The 19,887-nt window shown below is 44.4% G+C and overlaps 1 protein-coding gene across 1 annotated transcript in view; it reads left to right on the plus strand.

Annotated features, from left to right (window-relative positions):
* The window catches only part of ABCC8 (ATP binding cassette subfamily C member 8), a 119,740-nt gene that overhangs the window by 87,895 nt on the left and 11,958 nt on the right, over window positions 1-19,887 (plus strand). Inside the window, exons 13-28 of the mRNA XM_044681809.1 lie at window positions 2,408-2,443; window positions 3,029-3,127; window positions 4,056-4,140; window positions 5,137-5,217; window positions 5,919-6,056; window positions 6,848-6,973; window positions 7,589-7,691; window positions 8,721-8,962; window positions 9,249-9,415; window positions 10,741-10,810; window positions 12,701-12,858; window positions 14,670-14,762; window positions 16,310-16,412; window positions 17,914-18,027; window positions 18,735-18,855; window positions 19,269-19,399. Coding sequence (XP_044537744.1) covers window positions 2,408-2,443; window positions 3,029-3,127; window positions 4,056-4,140; window positions 5,137-5,217; window positions 5,919-6,056; window positions 6,848-6,973; window positions 7,589-7,691; window positions 8,721-8,962; window positions 9,249-9,415; window positions 10,741-10,810; window positions 12,701-12,858; window positions 14,670-14,762; window positions 16,310-16,412; window positions 17,914-18,027; window positions 18,735-18,855; window positions 19,269-19,399 — 1,867 coding nt within the window. The remainder of the gene's footprint in view (window positions 1-2,407; window positions 2,444-3,028; window positions 3,128-4,055; window positions 4,141-5,136; window positions 5,218-5,918; window positions 6,057-6,847; window positions 6,974-7,588; window positions 7,692-8,720; window positions 8,963-9,248; window positions 9,416-10,740; window positions 10,811-12,700; window positions 12,859-14,669; window positions 14,763-16,309; window positions 16,413-17,913; window positions 18,028-18,734; window positions 18,856-19,268; window positions 19,400-19,887) is intronic.

Raw genomic sequence — 19,887 nt, forward strand, 5'->3', positions numbered from 1 at the left:
CTCTCTCTCTCTCTCTCTCTCTCTCTCTCTCTCTCTCTCCCTCTCTCTGACTCTCTCTCTCTCTCTCTCCCCTTCCCTCCCTTCTTCCCTACCTCCTTCCTCTCACATGGCCTCTTTCTACATACATAGAACTGTACAGAGATACATGTACATTGGCACACACACACGAATACCTACATATTCAGGTATGACTGAAGTCATGACTGTTATTTCCAAAAGCTACAAGCATCAGTTCCATGACATGGTCATCACATTGTATCTGTCTACCATTTGGAATGAAATCATTCTAGTGCCATTTTGAAAATCTTTTATTAAAGTTTTATTGTTGCCATCCCATCTGTTTTCATACTCCAGTTGTCCTCTGCCTCTATTCAACAAAGAACATCTAGATAGAACCAATGAACAAATTACCTTGTTTGGCAGTAAATACCCCCTACCACATCCATAGTCCCTCATGTCCCTGTTGAGAAGAGAGGGCTATCAATGTCAGTTAATACGTATTTATTAAACCCGCACTATATGCCAGCCACTGTGCTAATTAATGTCTTCTCATTAACTTTCCAAGATGAAGATGGGTTATTATGTTTAATCAGAATTTAAATGTTCCTTACTATGTTCTTTTACATTATTATAGTGTTTCTTCCCTACATTGTTCTTCACTCTGGTTCACTTCATATGAGTCATGTTTCTACAAATTTTTCATATTCATCATTTCTTATGGTATAATACTGTGCCTGCTGGCTATTGAACAGGTTGGTTTTATGTGTTATTGTAAGGGACTGATATGTGGGTCAGTGGATGAAGAACCAGACCTGGAAATGGGAGGTCCTGGGTTCGAATTTAGCCTTGTATACTTCCTTGTTGTATGACCTTGGGCAAGTCACTTAACCCCAACTGCCTAGCCCTTGCTGCTCTTCTGCCTTGGAACTGATACTCAGTATTGACTCTAAAACAAAAGGCAAGACAAACAGACAGAACTTTGAAAAGAAGTTATAAAAACTCTCCATTCCCAAGTACATTGTCTTTGCTCCCCATCTGTTCTCAGCTACAGAAGGACTACTCAAGCAGGGACAGATTTAAGAGTCTTGTTCCCTTCCTTCCTCTTATCCCTCATTGAAGTTTCCCCTGAGATATAAGATCTGAGCTCCCCAGCTTGCTCAGGGATACAGCAGATGAAAGAAATTACTTTGTGAGTTGTTTCTGTAGTCAAGCGAGCCCACTAGATGTCAAATTGACAAGCATGGATTAAGCACTTACTATGTTCCAGGCACTGTGCTAAGCACTGGAGATGCAAATACAAGTAAAAAGAAAGATGGTCCTTGCCCTCAAGAAGCTTACCTTCCAGAGGGAAGACAACACATAAAAGAGTTGAAAGCCCAGGGAAGAGGAAAAGCAGGTGGTGGCACAACCCAGAAATTGGAGCATGCCCTATCCTTGGCAGCAGAAACAGAGCTGTAAAGACTAATAAGTGAAGCGTGACTGCTTTGAGCCCTTCCTCAAAGTTCTAGAAGGAATTCATCAATGGGAGAAGTTTATTTACTTGTTACACAAATGCAGAGTTTGTCTGTAGAGATTCCACAGCTTGGATCTCACCTTCTCTCAACCCCGGGAAGCTTTCCCCCCATCTTCCTAACCTGTGGAGTTTCTCTCTGTCATCTCTCTCTGTCTCTGTATCTCTATCTTAGTCTGTGTGTGGGTGTCTATCTCTCTGTCTATCTCTCTTGTGTCTTTCTGTCTCTGCCTCCAGATATGTGTCCCTATTTTTACTCTCTCTCACTGTCTCTATCTCACTCTATCTAATCTCTCTTTGTCTCTCTCATGTCTCTGTCCCTAAATCTCTGTCTCTATCTCTCCCTGCACATCTCTCTCTGTCTCTTTCTTTGCCTCAGTCTCTGGATGTCTCTGTCTCTGTCTCTCTGTATCTCTATCTTTCTGTATCTGTCTTTCTGTCTCTCTGTCTCTGTCACTCTATCTCTCTGTCTCTCTATCTTTGTCTCTCTCTCTGTGTCTGTCTCTGTCTCTGTCTCTGTCTCTGTCTCTGTCTCTCTCTCTCTCTCTCTCTCTCACACACACACACACACACACACACACACACACACACACACACACACATTCTCACATACCCATAACCTACTGGCACTTTTCCTCACATATTTTCCCAAAACAATTGAATATTTTCCCCTTGCCCTATGTCAATGAAGGTTACTCCCAGAGGCAGAAAGAAACAGGATGAACATGTGGCCCTGAGTATTTGAGAGTTTTCCCGTGGGGTTGGTTGGTGTACCAAGGCTTCAAGACTGAGCTCAGAATGGAATTGGGTCTCAGTTGGAATGAGCACAGTATACATGAAGGACCCTGACCACTTTTCTAAAAACTAAATTATATCTTTTCTTTCTCTTCACTACAGCCCAGAGAGAGAAACAAATGCTGGCTTGGATACCAGGTACTCAGTTCTCATAGCTCATGGGAGGGAAGGAGAGAGAGGGAGAGAGGGAGAAGGAAGGAGNTTTCTAAAAACTAAATTATATCTTTTCTTTCTCTTCACTACAGCCCAGAGAGAGAAACAAATGCTGGCTTGGATACCAGGTACTCAGTTCTCATAGCTCATGGGAGGGAAGGAGAGAGAGGGAGAGAGGGAGAAGGAAGGAGGAAAGGAAAGGAAAGAGAAGGAAAGGAAAGGAAAGGAAAGGAAAGGAAACGAAACGAAACGAAACGAAACGAAACGAAACGAAACGAAACGAAACGAAACGAAACAAACGGAAAGGAAACAAACGGAAAGGAAACAAACGGAAAGGAAACAAACGGAAAGGAAGAAGAAAGGAAGTGAGGGAGGGAGGAGGGAGGGGAGGAAGAAGGGAAGGAAATTCCGGGAACACAAAAACTGCCCCTTTAAGGATAGTTTTTCTTGGGCTTTATTAAGCCACTGAAGATGATATTTGGAAGAACCTACGTAAGGCTAATCTGGGGTTGTCACATTAGAAGCTCTCATTGGCATTCACTTCAGTCCCTCCCTGGCTTTCCTTTTCAGAAAGAGGGGTCCAGTGGCCTATGCCTCCCAGAAACCATGGTTGCTTAATGCCACAGTGGAGGAGAACATTACATTTGAAAGCCCCTTCAACAAACAAAGGTAAAAGCTTCTCTCTCAGGCCTGGGAAGGAAAGGGCTAATGGAATCATTGCTAGATGGATCAGTACTTGAGTGTACTTCCCTTAATTCCCCACTCTTACAGTACAGAAGATGGTGATCTTCATTCCCCAGAACTACTCAAAGACCTAGCGCTCATGCCCTCCATCCAGGCTCATTGAAATTGCATCCTCTGACAATGGTCCATAGTGTTGGGAGAATACTGTTCTCAACATTGTTGCTGGGTCACCATGTACATTCCCATCCACTTTACCTCCTTAACTCTCCATCTGGGTAGAGATTTCAGAATTTTCCAGATGATTTAGATGGAAGTGACTTCAAATGCAAATTCCCTTTGGATATCTGGATCCAACATATCCAGAGCCTTATGTTTGGGGATGGGAGCAGAAAGGAGGGGAAGGGTCAAGTAGAGAGCTATTCAATCTGATGCTGTGTCTAGAACAAGGTAGGGAGGAAGCCTAGGCTCTTGCTTCCAGCCCTCTCTGTCTATGCAGCTCTGCTCCAGCTCCACATAGGAGACACTTCTGGGGTGCGGGAGCTAAACAAATATTTAATAGCATTATCAGTAATCATGGCAGACAGGCCAAAGGGGTAGGGAGTTTTGACTGATTTTTCCCCCCTGCAACATGTAAAGAGCACAGGGACCCACTGTTGCTGGGTCACCATCCAATTTAACTCCTTAAATATTTAACTAGCCCAGTTATGAGCCTGAGTAAGGTGCTGACCCCAGGCGCTTTTCTGAATCAGATGATGTTTGTTCTCCCAAGCTGAGAAGGCTCGTTAACCATCTGTATCCATGACAGTCTCTCCAACCCCAAATCCCTCTTCCTAGTAATGACCCTCTATAAAATATAGGCTGAGACTCTTGGGCTAAGCCATGCTGTGTCCACTTCTATCTCCCTAAACATCAGATATAAGGCTGTCATTGATGCCTGCTCTCTCCAGTCTGACATCGACATCCTGCCCCATGGAGACCAGACCCAGATTGGTGAGCGGGTTAGTAGCTATCTTCTAGGGTGTTGGGGGTTCTCAAAGCTTATTCTTATAATAGTCCTTCTCACATCTCTGATTCCCCTGCAACTCTCAATCATCCTATTTTCGAAACCCAGTTACTAGGTGCTAAAGTACTATCTGCCATTGAATCAAAAACCATCACCAGGAGCTCTAGGTTACAGCAGAGATTCTCTAGAGTGAATTTATCAGGAGGTAACTGGCTTTAAGAATATGAAAAGAAGTAGTCATATTATCCATCTTAAACATAAGAATTAACTTTAACCAAATTTAGTATCTGAAAATTCTTCCTTGGATCTAACTTAAATCTCTCCTACTGAGCTAAAGTCTGTTTCTTCCATGATTGTGATTATTATAGTAGTATCAACAATAATTGAAAGCTCTTTTCTTCCTTTTGTAAGGGAGATAGTGTAAGCATTATGGAACCCATTTTACAGATGAAAAAATTGAGATCCAAAAAGGTTAATTGACTTGTTCTGTCATGCAGTTGTAAAATAGGAGTGCCAAGATTGGAACTGAGGGATCCTAACCTCAAACCCAGTGCTCTTTTCCCATTGCATGTTGCCTTTCACGTGGAAAATAGATACAGTTTTGTCTCCATTTGCTGTTCAGACTTGAAGACCACACCAGCCCTGCCTCCAAGCCTTCCCTCTAAAAGAAAACAATCCTAGAACCTTATCCTGACCATATATATAATAATGTATTATATACTCTAAAGTTTCCTCAGACTACAAAGGGTAGAGAAGTGGAGACAATGAGTACAGACGGCCTATTTAATAAATCTATCTGAGGCTTTGGGGCTTACAATATCAACATAAGAGAAATCAAGAATGAAGTTAGACGAGAAAAAAATTAGATAATAATGATCATTTAAAACTTCCCCTGCTTTGAGCATAGACAGCTCCCTCCACACTCGGATCTTAATATCTGTGACATCACCCAGGGAGAGGACAATGACCAGTTATTCTCCATTGGTACCAGGGCATCAACCTATCAGGAGGTCAGCGTCAACGTATCAGTGTGGCCCGGGCACTATACCAGCACACCAATGTTGTGTTCTTGGTGAGTTTGCCCAGCCATCTCCCCCCCTCATCCTGTCTACCCACACCTCATCCTGTCCTCAGCTCCTGCCCTGCATGTCTCTACATTTTACTGGCGTAAGTAAGTGGTGGGAATGTTATTATAGACCCATTTTACAGATGAGGCTCAGTGAGGGGACAACTGAGTCATGGTGATATAATTAATATATCAAAGAGACAGCCTTCTACCTCGAACCTTTCTTTTGATTCCCAAATCTAAGATTTAGACTAGGAGAGGAAGGGTGTGTGTACAGGAAGGGGGCAAGTGGAACAAATTCTAAGTGAAGAAGCAACTGTATCTTATCCCTACCATCCTGATACCCTACCACTCCCCAAGACATGATGTTAGAAGAAAGGTGGTTATCACATGATAACTTAAAAAGGAAGATGCTAATTATACTGACAACCTATATTTCAATAGCAGCTTACCATGTACTTTCATTGATATCTTGTTTGGTCCTCATAGCAGCTTTGTAAGATAGTTAGCATAAAGTTTTGTGCCCATTTTACAAATGAAAAAACGGAGGCCCTTAGATATGAAGCAGCTTGTCTAACATCATATAGTTAAGTCATAAGAGAGCAAAGTCAAGAACTGGTAGTGTTCCAATCATCATCATTATTATTCCCATTATATAACTCCTTCTTTACAAATTCCTGTTCCTAACCATTCCTTCTTCTGCTCAGGACGATCCATTCTCAGCCCTGGACATCCACCTAAGTGACCATTTAATGCAGGCTGGGATTCTTGAGTTGCTCCGAGAGGATAAGAGGACTGTGGTCCTAGTAACCCACAAGCTGCAGTACCTGCCCCATGCAGACTGGGTGAGGGCCTGGTTGATGGGTGCCAAGGATGAATGGTTCAAAGGGTTAAGGAAAAGAAGATGGGGAATGGGAGGGAAGGAGGGAATCATTAACTGAGCAGATTAATTCTGAAGTCTAAATTTGGGTCATTCTTGTAGGCAGTCACAGCTTATCCAAGAGTCTTCTCAAGCTGGCATCAGTCTGACCCGACTGCCTAATTGAGTACTTGCCAGATTCCAGAAAAGATTCATGCTGGACACAAACTATCATTCTCTAGAATTCTGACATGCCCTAGTCCTGGATAGAGGTCCATTCTGTGCTAGGACCTGGAGAAGATCCCAAAGGGACATAGTGCCAGTCCTGGAGAGTCCTCAGGTCAATGAAAGATGCATAGGCTCTAATCTCCTTGAGGAACCTCAAGTCTAATTGGTAACACAATGTCACTTTCATGAGAAAAAGTCTGGTCTGAGACAGAAGACACAGATCTTGTCCTCAAGCAATTTCCCATGAAGAATCCCCACTTCTAATGGAAGATACAAAATAATAATAATAATATTCATATTTTCATAACACTTTTATGGTTCATAGAATTTACCATGTTGTTATTCCCATCTTAGAAATGTGGTAAACTGAGGCACATAAAGTAAGGTGACCTACCTATGGTCACACAACTAGTAAATATCAAAGCTGCAATTAGAAGCCACTTCACTCCTGGCTCCATGTCCAGCTCTTTTTCAGTGGCATGTATCCAAAAAAAAAAAAAAAGACTGCCAAAGATAACAAGAAGACAAGTTGTATTCTTGTTTTCCTAGATCATTGCCATGAAAGATGGTACCATCCAGCGGGAAGGGACACTCAAGGATATCCAGATGTCTGAGTCTCAGCTGTTTGAGCAATGGAAGACGCTCATGAACCGTCAAGACCAAGAACTGGAAAAGGTTGAGTTCTAGGGACCTCTGGCATCTGGGGTTTTCAGCTCCCCTTGTCCCCTAACAAGGGGAATAATATGCTTTGATGAGAGCTATCTACCTTCCTCCCTAAACCCAGGGGGCCTACAGAGAATGAAGTCAGTGTTCTCTTCTCTTGATTAGCAATGAGCTATGAACTATGAACTATGAGCTGGGAAGTAGCTGGGAAGTGGGACAGTGCCCAAGAACCCTGAACCAAGATAAGGAGTTTACCCCCAGCAGAGACAGAGCATGGGACTGGATGACCTATAAGTGGATTCATTTGGCATTTTGAGGGTGCCTGAGTCATTGATCCTGTGAATGCTATTAAAAAATAAATTAGATTCCTAATATCTCTTGTCTAGATTTCCATTGGATCTCTCTTTTCACTTTTATCTCTGTCTTTTATTTTTAGATCACTATTTCAGATTGTCATGGAAAAGTTCAGAAATCTCTTAAGGCTGAGAACAGGGAAGGCTCCTAGGAGGAGGTGGTCCAAAAACATGAGTTTTCCTTAGTCTTGCCTCCCCACTCCATTCCTTTCCAGCTTGAGGAAGAGCAGCTGGTAGTAAGTGAAGTGGTTTTGTCTCCTTGGTTATCTTTCAGGAGACTGTGGTCGTCGAGAGAAAGACCTTGGAGGAACCAAAAGGTCTGCCTAGGGCCATGTCTTCCCGGAATGGACTCCTGCAGGATGAGGAAGAAGAGGAAGGTGAGGTAGCCTTGGTTCCTCCTTCTCAGGGACAGTCCCAGACCTCAAAAAATGTGGCTGAGCTAGGGGTGTGGTGGTGGTCCTCATCTCTGTTAGTGAAGAAAGGGTTGGGGGTGGATGTCCTTGGAGTAGAGTGGGCCTGTGAATTGAGACTATCTTGGGAGTCAGTCATATAATTAAGAACCCTAATAGAAGAACTAAGCCTTGACCTCACTTGGGAACTCTGAGAGACAACAGGGCTTGAGACCTTGAGGTCCTTGCAATTTGGAGGGCAGCTAGAGTGGGCCCGGTGCCTTTGTAAACTAAAAACCTTTTGCTGAATCTACGAGTATAGGTTAATCCCATAAACTAAGGAGAAGGCTCAGTGACTCCTGATTTTCAATGATTTTCTCATCCCCAAATAAGGGACTGTAATTGGAAGGGCAGAAGAAAAGAGAGGCACAGCCTCCTTGTTCAGCATAGCAAACACCTACAAGATATTCGATACCTAAGGGGGTGGCTGGTATGGTCCATGGGAGAAGGCATACTTGGGAACTTAAAAGTAAATGGGGACTAGGGGCAGCTGAGTAGCTCAGTGGATAGAGAGCCAGGCCCAGAGGCGGGAGGTCCTAGGTTCAAGTCTGGTCTCAAATGCTTCCTAGCTGTGTGACCCTGGGCAAGTCACTTAACCTCCATTACTTAGCCCTTAGCACTCTTCTGCCTTAGAACCAACAGATAATATTGATTATAAGATGAAAGGTAAGAGCTTTTTTAAGAGTTTAAAGGGCTATAGATTTAGTAGTCCAGAAACCTGGCTCCTAAGCTCAGCTCCACCACCAATTTACTGTGTGACCTTAAGCAAGTCACTAACCCTCTTAGGTAGTTTCTCCATCTGTAAAATAGGGGTGCAATTCCCTGACCAACCCATTTCCTAGGACAGTTTTATAAAGATTAATTTGGATCCAATGAGATAACAGATACCAAACACTTGGAGAAGTGTAGAACCATGAAAACGTGAGGTGATGGTAAGATCATCCCTATCACTCACAGAGGAGATGGCAGAGAGTGAGGAAGAAGACAACCTGTCCTCCCTGCTGCACCAGCGAGCCAAGATTCCATGGCAAGCCTGTGCCAAGTACCTGTCCACAGCTGGTGTTCTGCTCCTGCCCCTGCTGTTCTTCTCACAATTACTCAAGCATATCGTGCTGGTTGCCATAGACTACTGCCTGGCCAACTGGACAGATAGTGCCTTGGCCCTAGGTCCAGCCACAAGGAACTGCTCCCTCTCTGAGGTAACTTCAAGCAGGCTACAAGGCCCAAGAAAACAGGGCAGCCAGGGTGGAGGATGCCAACAAAATAGCAAATGTGGGAGAGGTTGAAGGAGACTAGACACACTGACACCATGCTGGTGGAGCTGTGAATTGGTCCAAACATTCTGGAAAACAATTGGAGTTTTGCTCTTTAAAGAAAAAGTGACCAAAACAATGTGCAAAGGAGGATGGGAACCAATGGGACTGTGAGCCAGTCTCTGTGCAAGAAGACTTTGAGATAACTTTTTATATCTTTGGCCATCGGCAGAAATGCTCCTTCGACCATAGCGTCTATGCCATGGTATTCACAGTTCTGTGCAGCCTGGGAATCGTACTATGCCTGATCACATCTATCACTGTGGAGTGGACAGGCCTGAAGGTGGCCAAGAGGCTGCATCGAAGTCTGCTGAACCAGATCGTCTTGGCCCCCATGAGGTAGCTCCTTCCCCAGCCTTCCCACTCCCCATCTCACTGAGGCGCTATCTCATCTCCTCCCCACAGCACCAAGATGCCATATTGTCACCTCCTAGGCTCTCCCTTGTCTCCTCCCTACTACACTGAGATGCTACCTTGTCACCTCCCCATTACACTGAGATGCTGCCTTGTCTCCTTCCCATCACACCAAAATGCTCCCTTGTCTCTCCCCCACCACTCTGAGATGCTGCCTTGTCTCCTTCCCATCACACCAAGATGCTGCTTGTCTCTTCCCCACCACACTGAGATGCTACCTAATCACCTCCCAACATGCTCCCTTGTCTCCTCCCCATCACACCAAGATGCTACCTTATCTTCTCCCCATTACGCTGAGATGCTCCTCACAATACTGTGATGCTATATTGTCACCTCCTGAGATGCTACCTTGTTTCCTCCCCACCACATTGAGATGCTATTTGGCCTCTTCCTCTCCCTATCAAGTATTTTCATCCTCCCCTCAGAGAAGCGCCCCTGTCCTGTATCCTCACATTCCCTCTTTCCACTTACCCAGTGAGATCCTCTATTCCCTTTCCCCTGGGATACTCAATTCCCCCTTCGCTCTCTCCTCTAAGGGGAAAGTTTCTCCTCCCTTGCCCAGTGAGGAACCCCCATTGCTCCTCTTCTCTCACACCAAAGGTCATGGGTCCGGCCACTTCTTCCCACAACGGCTCTAACTTACAATTGATTCAGCATCCAAGGTTGGCTTCTCACCCACTGGCTCCTTTTCAGTCAGTAAAACAGTCAGGCATCTAGCTGATACTTTATAAACCTTCTACCTCACCCTACCTCCTGCTGTATGGCTAATTTTTTTAAATTTGCTGCTTAGTTATTTGTGTTGATGCCATACATCAAAACCTGATTATAGAGATTTGGGTTTCAATGGCATAACAATGCCTACGTGAGGGAAATCTCACAATCAGTGCAATCTGGCACCTTTTCTCCGAATTTAGTGCCTAGAGCATTTAAGTGACTTGCCCAGGGTCACACAAGCACAATATGTCAGAGGCAGGATTTGAACCCAGGGCTTCTTACTTTGAGATTGAATCTCTATGTACTATTCAGCATTACTGCCTGCACTGAGTGTTCCCGTAGCAGCCTGGACAGATGGGAACCAGGAGGGGTTGTACTTCACTCCAAGGTGGGAAGAGAGAGGAGAATAGGAAGAAGCAGTTTCTGGGAACCAGAGCCTGGATACGCACTTGAAATAAATTGCTAAATAAATACACTTACATCATGAACAGGTGCTGGAATGATTTCCTTTCCTTTTCTCTCTCGCTGTCACTAAGGTTTTTCGAGACAACTCCACTTGGAAGCATCCTGAACAGATTTTCATCAGATTGTAACACAATTGACCAGGTAATTAGATCTGGGATCTGTTTCCATGTGCTCAAAAGGGAAAAACAGCCTGGAATCCTCTGCATTCTTTTCTTAGATCCTGCCCTCCTGTGAGTTAGGGGATAAAAAAAATTCCCTGCTGGAAAATGGGCAAACACAGGCTCCTCTTGCTGCCTAATCCTGTAGGAAGAACCAAAATACTTGATACAGGTACGATTGAGAGGAGAGGGAAGGATTCAGGTGATATGAGGGACACAACTGTTTCATGACAGTTTGACAGTAATCAGTCCCCAACTTTTTAGTCTTTCCTTTCCTTAAACCTTCAGAAATTCTCATCACAATCCAGTGTACCAGACCTTCCCAGAGATGCACACACCATCAGGAAAGCCATCCAGGTAGTCGGTTTCCCACAGATTAAACAATTGTGCTATGATGAGGTCTCTCCTGGCACTCTCATTTACCCTACTTCCAAAATGATCATTTTTATAGCCACTGACTAAAAAGCTAGTTTAGGAAACACAAGCCCCAAAGCTTAGGATTCCTCTGCTTTTCTATACTAGCTATAGACTGCCTCAAAGTAGGAGAGACTGGGACCTTTGTTAGGGTCACTGAAAGAAGCTGCTGCCTTCCTGCTCCCCCAGATCAACTGCGTTGACTCCTTGCTTCTGGCAAGACCCTAAATCCTTGCTATAATCTTGTCCTCGAGGCATGGGAGAACCCCATTGAAAGGCCAACATTATGACAAAGTCAGACCCATACTTGAAGCACCAAACATTCATTGACTTGAGTTCCCCCTCCAAAAAAAAAAAAGATTTGCCTTATATTAAAATCTGCTCCTATAATACCTAGTTCTTCTAAAGTACTTTAAGACTGACAAAGCACTTTACAAATATTATTTCATTTTATCCTTGCAGGAACCTTGGGAAGTAGGTAGTATTATAGATGTGGAAACTGAGGCAGGCAACCAATAATTGACTTGCCCAGGGCCACATGGCTAGTAAGTATCTAAGGCTGGATTTGAACTAAGGACTTTCTGACTTGAGCAGATGTGCTATCCATTACAGAAGCTAGCTGTGTCATGGGTCAGAATCTTATAATCTAGGTTCAAAATAACATATGATAACTTTTGTTTGGAAGAGAATTCAATTCAACATTTATTCAATTAATTTGATTCAACCTGTTATGGATGCTTCTGCCAAGACCTGGGAGGGATGCAGAAGATTAATAAGACACGATGGCTGCCCACAAGGAGTGTATAATTTAGTTAGCGAGGCCACATTCCCATCATGGAAATGACTAGCAAGAAATAGAATAGAGTGATGGTGCCAAATGGAAAAGAAAGGGGCAGAGTTAGATTTAGAATTCTTTCAGGCAAGAGGGATGGTGGCAGTGACCCAGAACGCACAGGTAAAGGAAACAGCACAGGTGATGGAGGGAGGAATAACAAGAGTAGTTATCAGAACAATCTGATGGGGGATAGAGCCAGGGATGACAGTGATACAACAGACAATTTGACCAAGCAAGGATACAAGGAGAGGAGGTAGCCCTTTGCCCAGAGACTCTACCCAATGCCTCCAGCAGGGTTGGGGGAAGGCAGGTCTTAGAAGCCCATTAAATGGAACCCTAAGAGAGGAACTTGGTGAAATCCAATGGAGATCCATGAAATAGAGGCAGATGGAAAAACCTCCCTGCCCAGAAGAAGCATCCCACATCCCACCTGGTGTTGGTGGTCTGGGACAAAGTTCCAATTACCCTAGTTAAGTTATATCCCTTGGATGTGTCACAGGGGATCGGGAAGAGAAGGGTCATGGTAGGTCAGCGCCATCTGGAAAAGCTTCCCGGAAAAAACTATTAATCACCATTTCCTGTTTGGACACTTGGCCCAATTCTCCTTCTTCTCTCTCCTTTCAGCACATCCCTTCCACCTTGGAGTGCCTGAGTCGATCCACGATGCTCTGTGTCTCTGCGCTGGCCGTCATCTCCTACGTCACCCCCGTGTTCCTCATTGCCCTCCTGCCCCTGGCCATCGTGTGCTACTTCATCCAGAAGTATTTCCGGGTGGCATCCAGGTGACTTTTGTTTCTTGGAAACTTTTTTTTTTACTCATAGGAAGTTGATTCTGAGAGTCAGTGCATTAGCAGCTCAAGGTCAGATTCAAGGCTACAGCCATCTGCATTTGGTCACGGAAACATGCCTTACAGGAAGCTCCCTGTTGGGACTCCATGTAGAAGGAAGAGCAGGATGTAGGGGAAAGGAGCCTGTTGGTTAAAGAGGTTTTACGAAATGAAAACTTTTGGTAGTGAAATCTTTGCAGATGCGTCAAACTCTGCTATTGCCCAATGGTTAGGAAACACTGACCTGCAAAGCCTATTTGAGATTTCAGAGATAATGGGTCATTTTTTTTTTGCTTAGATTATCCAGATTACCCAGATACTTTTGCTGCCTCAGTACACTGGATATCCGTAAGAGATTCGATGATTTCTGTGAATGAAATTGACAGTGTCTTGCTAAATACTCCATAGGATATTTCCTCAAAGCGCAGTTGGACCACTCAGGGGGCTGCCCTGACCCTCTGTCTCCTCCACTGGACATAAAGAACTTAAATTCAGTAGGCAGAGAGACAGCTACCCCATCTGCTCTGGGCTGTGATAGAGACACACAGGGCATATACCAAGCTCATCAGGACTCTGCAGTGTGTTCCTCAAAGGCATATAGGATGGAGAATGCATCGGTTGCCATGGGAACCATCCAACCTTTTTGTCTTTGATATTTCCAGGTATATCAGGGCTTTGGTGTTACCCTGATACCCCTCTGGGGGGCTTTAACATTGAGCTTTGCACCTTGGATCCCCAGGGCTATTCCTAAGTGAACTTAAAAGAAACACAAGGAGGGTTTAGACTGAGAATGAAAAGTGGCATAATGGATAGAGTACTGGATTCAGGGTTGAGGAAGATAGGAGTTCAAATCTTATCATTTGATTTGAACCACAAGTTCAAATCGAGCACTCACTACGTGACCCTGAGCAAGTCACTTAACCTCCTTCTTCTTCCCAGTTTCCTCATCTGGTAAAATAAGGGAGTTTGGACTCAATGATCTCTAGCATCTGTGACACTCACTCCCCACTGGGTAGCCATCAGAGGCTCTTCCCCTGCCCCAAATCATCTCATAAGATCCAGATCGCTGGGTCATGATAGTATAGTAGAGGATTACCAGACCAGGGTTCAGGGCACACACATCCTAGCCCCATCTCTGCCATCTAACTGGCCATTTCCAATCCCGAAATGGGGGCAATAATGTCTGCCTTGAGAGATCATGAAATCACCAAAAACCAGCCAAGGAGGGAGGAATTCCTGAGTTCAGTCTCATCTTTAGCACACCCCCCCTAAATCTCTGGGCAAGCCACCTAATGTCTTAGTGCCCCAGGCAACTCTCTTGAGCCAATAAGTTACAGACAAGTTTCTGATCTGTCCATGGAGGAACCTCCCCATACATATGAAATTATGGATCTGGTCCAAAAAGAAACCTGCCTCCCCAGGATGTTTGGGTCTACTCAAGACAGTCCGGCAAATAGAGCAAAAAGTTCTGGAGGCAGGATGGCTGAGTTCAAATCTGACTGAGACACATACAAGCTGTATGACCTTAGGCAAGTCACTTAACCTCTTTCCCTTAGTTTCCTCAACTAACATGTAGATGGTAACAATACCTACTTCCCAGAGTCACTGGGAGGACTAAATATTTGTAAAGCACTTAGCACAGTGCCTGGCACACAGGAGGTGCTATATAAATGTTTATTCTCCCCTCCTACTCCCTTCAACAAGTAGGAGGCAGGTCACCCCCTGAGCATGAGTTCAGGCCATCATTATTGCCTCTTTTTCCACAGGGACCTGCAGCAGTTGGATGACAGCACCCAGCTGCCCCTGCTCTCCCACTTCTCAGAGACGATGGAAGGTCTCATCACCATCCGAGCATTCAGGTGAGTCCTGGCCCATCTTCCCTCTGGGGGAGCTGTTGAGAGCCAAGCCACAGGGAGAAGGGTGGTCAGAAGGTCATTCCCCATCTGGGCAATGGCCCAGAGACTGGCAGAGCAGTGACTGACCATGGGGCCCACAGTGACTGCTGCTGGGCATCTAAACAGCAGCACAGAGCTTGATGAGGTCAACAGAGATCAACCCTATTAGAAAGGCTGTCACAGGGAAAAGGGATTGGACTTTTTCTGCTTGGCCACAAAAGACAAAACTTAAAAACAGCAGGTTAGAGGTATAGAGAAGCAAATTTTAGCTCAATGATCATAAAAAAATCTACATTTTTCTCTGGAATTAAAGGATCTGAGTTCCGATCCCGCTTTGAATCCCTGTGTGACTTTGGACAAGTTAATTCACTTCTGGGCTTCCATTTTCTTGTCTGTAAAATGACTAGATGAGCTCTGAGATCCTTCTGAACCATATACCTACCAGACTCTGAACTCTAAATGCGAATTGGATTACCTCCAGTGGTAGTGAGTTCTCCATCACTGTAGCCTTTCCCCTGACAGAAAAACAATAGGAGAGGGGTTCTTACTCAGGAGTCCATGAACTTATTTTTATTTTATATTTTGATAACATATTTCAATATAATTGGGTTCAAATATCAGTTCCCTTTTAACTCTAAATCCAATGAACTCTTCATTCACTCAGCCAATAGACAAATATTTATTAAGCAAGTTCTGGTTAAGTTCTAAGCTAAATTCTGGCAAAGATACAAAGTTTAGTTGGAACCATGAAGAATCGTTGTTCTTAAATAAGTTACAATCTGATTGTGGAGAAGAGATCTTAGTATGTGGTACACACCTATAACCAAGGTAGAACCACTAGGGTTTGGGGCCAGGGCAATGGAATCGAGGGGGCACAAACATTTAACACACATATTTCTTTTTTAAGGATATTTTATTTTACCAGTTATATGTAATAATAAATTTCCACATAAGTTTTCTGAAATTATAAGATCCAAATTGTCTCCCTTCTTCCCTTTTCTCCCCCTTCCTAGAGATGGTAAGCAATTTGATGTTATCAAACACATACATTTCTTCAACATTATAGAATCTATTGTAGCAACTAATTCCCCTCTTGCCCAACTGAATTGATCTTAACTGCTTCTTTTATTATTTTATCTCATGAATTATAGAGTTGATTTGAGAATATGTTTCATCCTGTTTGCCCTGGGTATCAGAACAGCTTATTACAGATCTGACTACCAGGGACTGGGTGGTGAAGTGCAGGAGATCAGAGAGAGGAAAATTGAGTTTTATCTCAGTATTGTGGGGCTTTCTCATCACACGCACACACATACACACATTCACAAACACACACATCTAGACAAAGGAACACAGCTGAGAAGGAGAGAGAGGGAAAGATGAGTCTAGTTGTCTCTCCAGCTCTCTCTGTCCTCATTACACTATGTGCCACCACCTTACCCCTGTAGCATCTCAGGGAAGGAGTAGACCAAATGCTCATTCATGGACCCACCCTTCACCTTCTCCTCCAGGTATGAGGCCTTGTTCCAGCAGAAACTTCTAGAGTACACTGACTCCAACAACATTGCCTCACTCTTCCTCACTGCTGCCAACCGATGGCTGGAAGTCCGAATGGCAAGTCCAGACCCCTTGGGGAATAAGAGGAAGTTTTGGGGGTGAGAGTCAAGGGTGTATCTAAAAGTAGCCCTTGGAGGTGAGGGTGGGCAATCTACAGATAATTCTATTCAAATAAAAAGGTATTTTGGTCATAGAAACTCTAAGTTGTCTGGTTGAAAAGAGGGAGAAGACAAGGAAGGTGGATCATCATTGTCATCATCATCACCATCATAGCTAGCATTTATAGAACTCTTTTTTAGAAACCCTTACTTTCTACATTAGAAGAAACTCTAAAATAGAAGGGCAAGGTCTAGGCAAACAGGGGTTAAGTGATTTGTCCAGGGTCACAGAGCCAGGAATTATCTGAGACCACATTTGAACCCAGGTCCTCTCAACTTCAAGCCTGGTGCTCTATCCACTGTACTGCCTCACTGCCCCCTTCTCTTTAAGGTTTGCAAGCCTTGATGCTCACAACCAGTCAAGTACATACTATTATTCTCATTATATAGATAAGGAAACTAAGCACAAAGGGGTTAAGTGACTTGCCCAGAGTCACATAGATAGTAAGTGTATGAGGTAGGATTTGAGCTTGGGTTTCCCTAACTACAAATCTACCTACCTGTCCCACTAGAATGATCCATCTATACAATATAAGCCAGAATAACCCTAAAATGTGAGAACTAGAGAGGCTTTTAGAGATCTTTCCGTTGAACAGTCTCATTTCTCAGATACAATTCATTCAAAGGGCATTTATAAGTTTTCTTGGGGCCCTGTGCTGGGCACTGAAGATATACAGATGGATATAGCATAGGCACTCATCTCAAGGACCTTGTTCCCTAAAGAAGAAATTGCTTCCAAAGGGTGGGGTGGGATGGGATTGGAGTCCATCCCAGAAAGATGAGATGATGAACGAGGCATGGAGATGTGAGAGAATAATGGAGTGTGGCGGGGAGGCACAGGGAGAGGTTGGAGGGGCATCCAGCTGGACTGGAACATGGAGTCTATGAAAGCAAGTGAGGTGAGGGAAGGTTGGCTGGAATGAGGCCAGAGAGGGTGAGCCAACTAGTAAGTAGCACAGCCCAGATCACAGCCTCCAAGCTTCCAATCCTAGGTTCCTTCCTCTTTTATGCACATTGACAAGATGGGATGCCTCCCAAACAAGAGAAGGGGATAAAGCACCTCTACCCACCATCCTTGGTGCACTGGCCTCTGAACATCAGACCTAAATCATCCCACTGCTTCTCCTCTTCCTCGTCTGTCTTCTTGCATCTTTGTGTGTGTGTGTACAAATATGTATATGAGTGAAGGGAAATGTGTCAGGCACATATGTTCCTGCTGCATTGAATGTGTATATTGTGTGTGCAAAAATATGTGTAGGAAGCTATCATACTACTCCCAAAGTGGGTATGTGTGAAGCCTTTTCCTCTATAGAGTGTGCCTCACAGTATTGTACAGAAGGATTTGCAGAGAGGTTATATGGGAAGCTCATAATGGCTGAGGAGTCATCTTGTTCTCCCAGGAGTACATTGGTGCCTGTGTGGTCCTCATCGCTGCTGTGGCCTCCATCACCAAATCCTTGCACAAGGAGCTGCCTGCAGGACTGGTGGGCCTGGGCCTCACCTATGCCCTAATGGTGAGTGAGACAACATCGATTCCCCATCCTGGTGACAGAGGAGTGAGGGATTCTGGCCCTACAAGGTCGCCAATGCCGAATTATCAGTGTCTTAGAGCCCCAAAATCTTTCAGGTCAGAGGCACTTGTGACTCTTATATAGAAAAGTGTACTAAACTTCACTCGAGGGCATCCCTAACCCCAAAAGGAGCCCTGCTCCAAGGCTGGCTATTGGGAATTTACAATCTACCATCCATCTGCCATTTTGTATTGTGTTGGGAGCAAAGGTCCCACAGGCAATTCTCCCCTATAACCTATTCTTCCAAATCCCTTCTCCCTAGTTGTCATCTCTCAATACTCTCCTAGCTTTCCCTTCTTAGAACAACTGAAATTTTCTTTCTTAGAACAACTGCCTGACCTCAGATCCAAGTTTTAGAGCTGATGTCACCACATCTTTCCTATATTCCTCTAAAGACAGGAAACTTAATAAACTGACCCTTGTTCCCAAATCAATCAGTCCATACGTGTTTATTAAGTGTCTACTGTGTGCTAAGCCTGAGGATATAAAATGAGACAAAAGATAATCCCTGCCTACAAGAAGCTCACAATCTAATGGGTACTAAAGCTGTAACCCCTAACTGTCTAGCAACCCCCAAAGTTACTTGTATCCTGTTCTATCTGTGAAGAAAAACTGTCATTCCTTTCCCTGTGTCCTGGCTTTTTCCATAGGTGTCCAACTACCTAAATTGGATGGTGAGGAACCTGGCAGACATGGAGATTCAGATGGGGGCTGTTAAAAGAATCCATGGGCTTCTGAAAACTGAAGCTGAAAATTATGAGGGGCTTCTGGGTAAGAGGACTCAGGAAAAAGAAAGGGTGAAAGCTATCAGAAATACAGGGACTTCTGGCTGAGGTGAGTCAGAGCAAGAGTGAGAGGCTACTGGGTGAGAAAGATTAGAAGACAGAGGAGAGACTTCTGGGTGATGGAAAGAATGAGGGGCTGATGGATGAAAGCATAGGAGAGATGGGATTATGGGCTGCTAGGTGAAGGAATAAGTATTAAGAGAGAGAAAGAAGGGCTGTTGAATGTGATGGGGATAGTAGATAGGGTCCTAAGGGCTTCAAGAGAGAGGACACAAGGACAATCCAGAATGGAGCCAAGGTACCCACAGGTCCATAAACAATATGAGAGCTTGAATTAGGCTCTTATACACTTTTGGTGATCCTCTTCTCATCATTCCTTCCTCCCACTACCTTCCTCAGCTCCTTCCCTGATACCAAAGAACTGGCCAGTCCAAGGAAAGATCCAGATTCAAAACCTGAGTGTCCGCTATGATAGCTCCCTGAAGCCAGTCCTGAATCATGTCAATGCCCACATCTCCCCAGGACAGAAGGTCAGTACATTCCTCTGGTGCCAGGTAAATGAGTAGAAGGCACAGGGAGAGAAGCATGGAAAGAGAAGAAGTGAATTCCAGGGCTATGTGATCTCAAACCAACATCCAAGACTATACCAGCCTTGATGCTCAGCTCTCTTGGCCTCCCTCCCCAAACCACTCAAAGTGCTCGAGACTAACCTATTCTCATACTTTCACCAGTCATTCCTATTGTAACCTCAAAAGAGATGAGAGTGGCAGACCCTTTCCCCCTGTCCCTTTGGGGCTTGAAATATTTGGCATGAGTGTTCCTGCAGCAATAGAGAAAGGAAGAAGAAATGTTTCCTAGGATCCCTTCCCTCCCTGAGATGAGGAACCTGAGCCCAGGTTTTATATCTCACTATGGCATTCACTATTCTCTCTCTCTCTCTCCCTTCCTCTCCCTCCTCTCTCTCTCTCCCTCCTCTCTCCTCTCTCTCTCTCTCTCTCTCTCTCTCTCTCTCTCTCTC

The sequence above is a fragment of the Gracilinanus agilis genome, chromosome 6, assembly GCF_016433145.1.
Source record: "Gracilinanus agilis isolate LMUSP501 chromosome 6, AgileGrace, whole genome shotgun sequence".
NCBI classification, from domain to species: Eukaryota; Metazoa; Chordata; class Mammalia; order Didelphimorphia; family Didelphidae; genus Gracilinanus; species Gracilinanus agilis.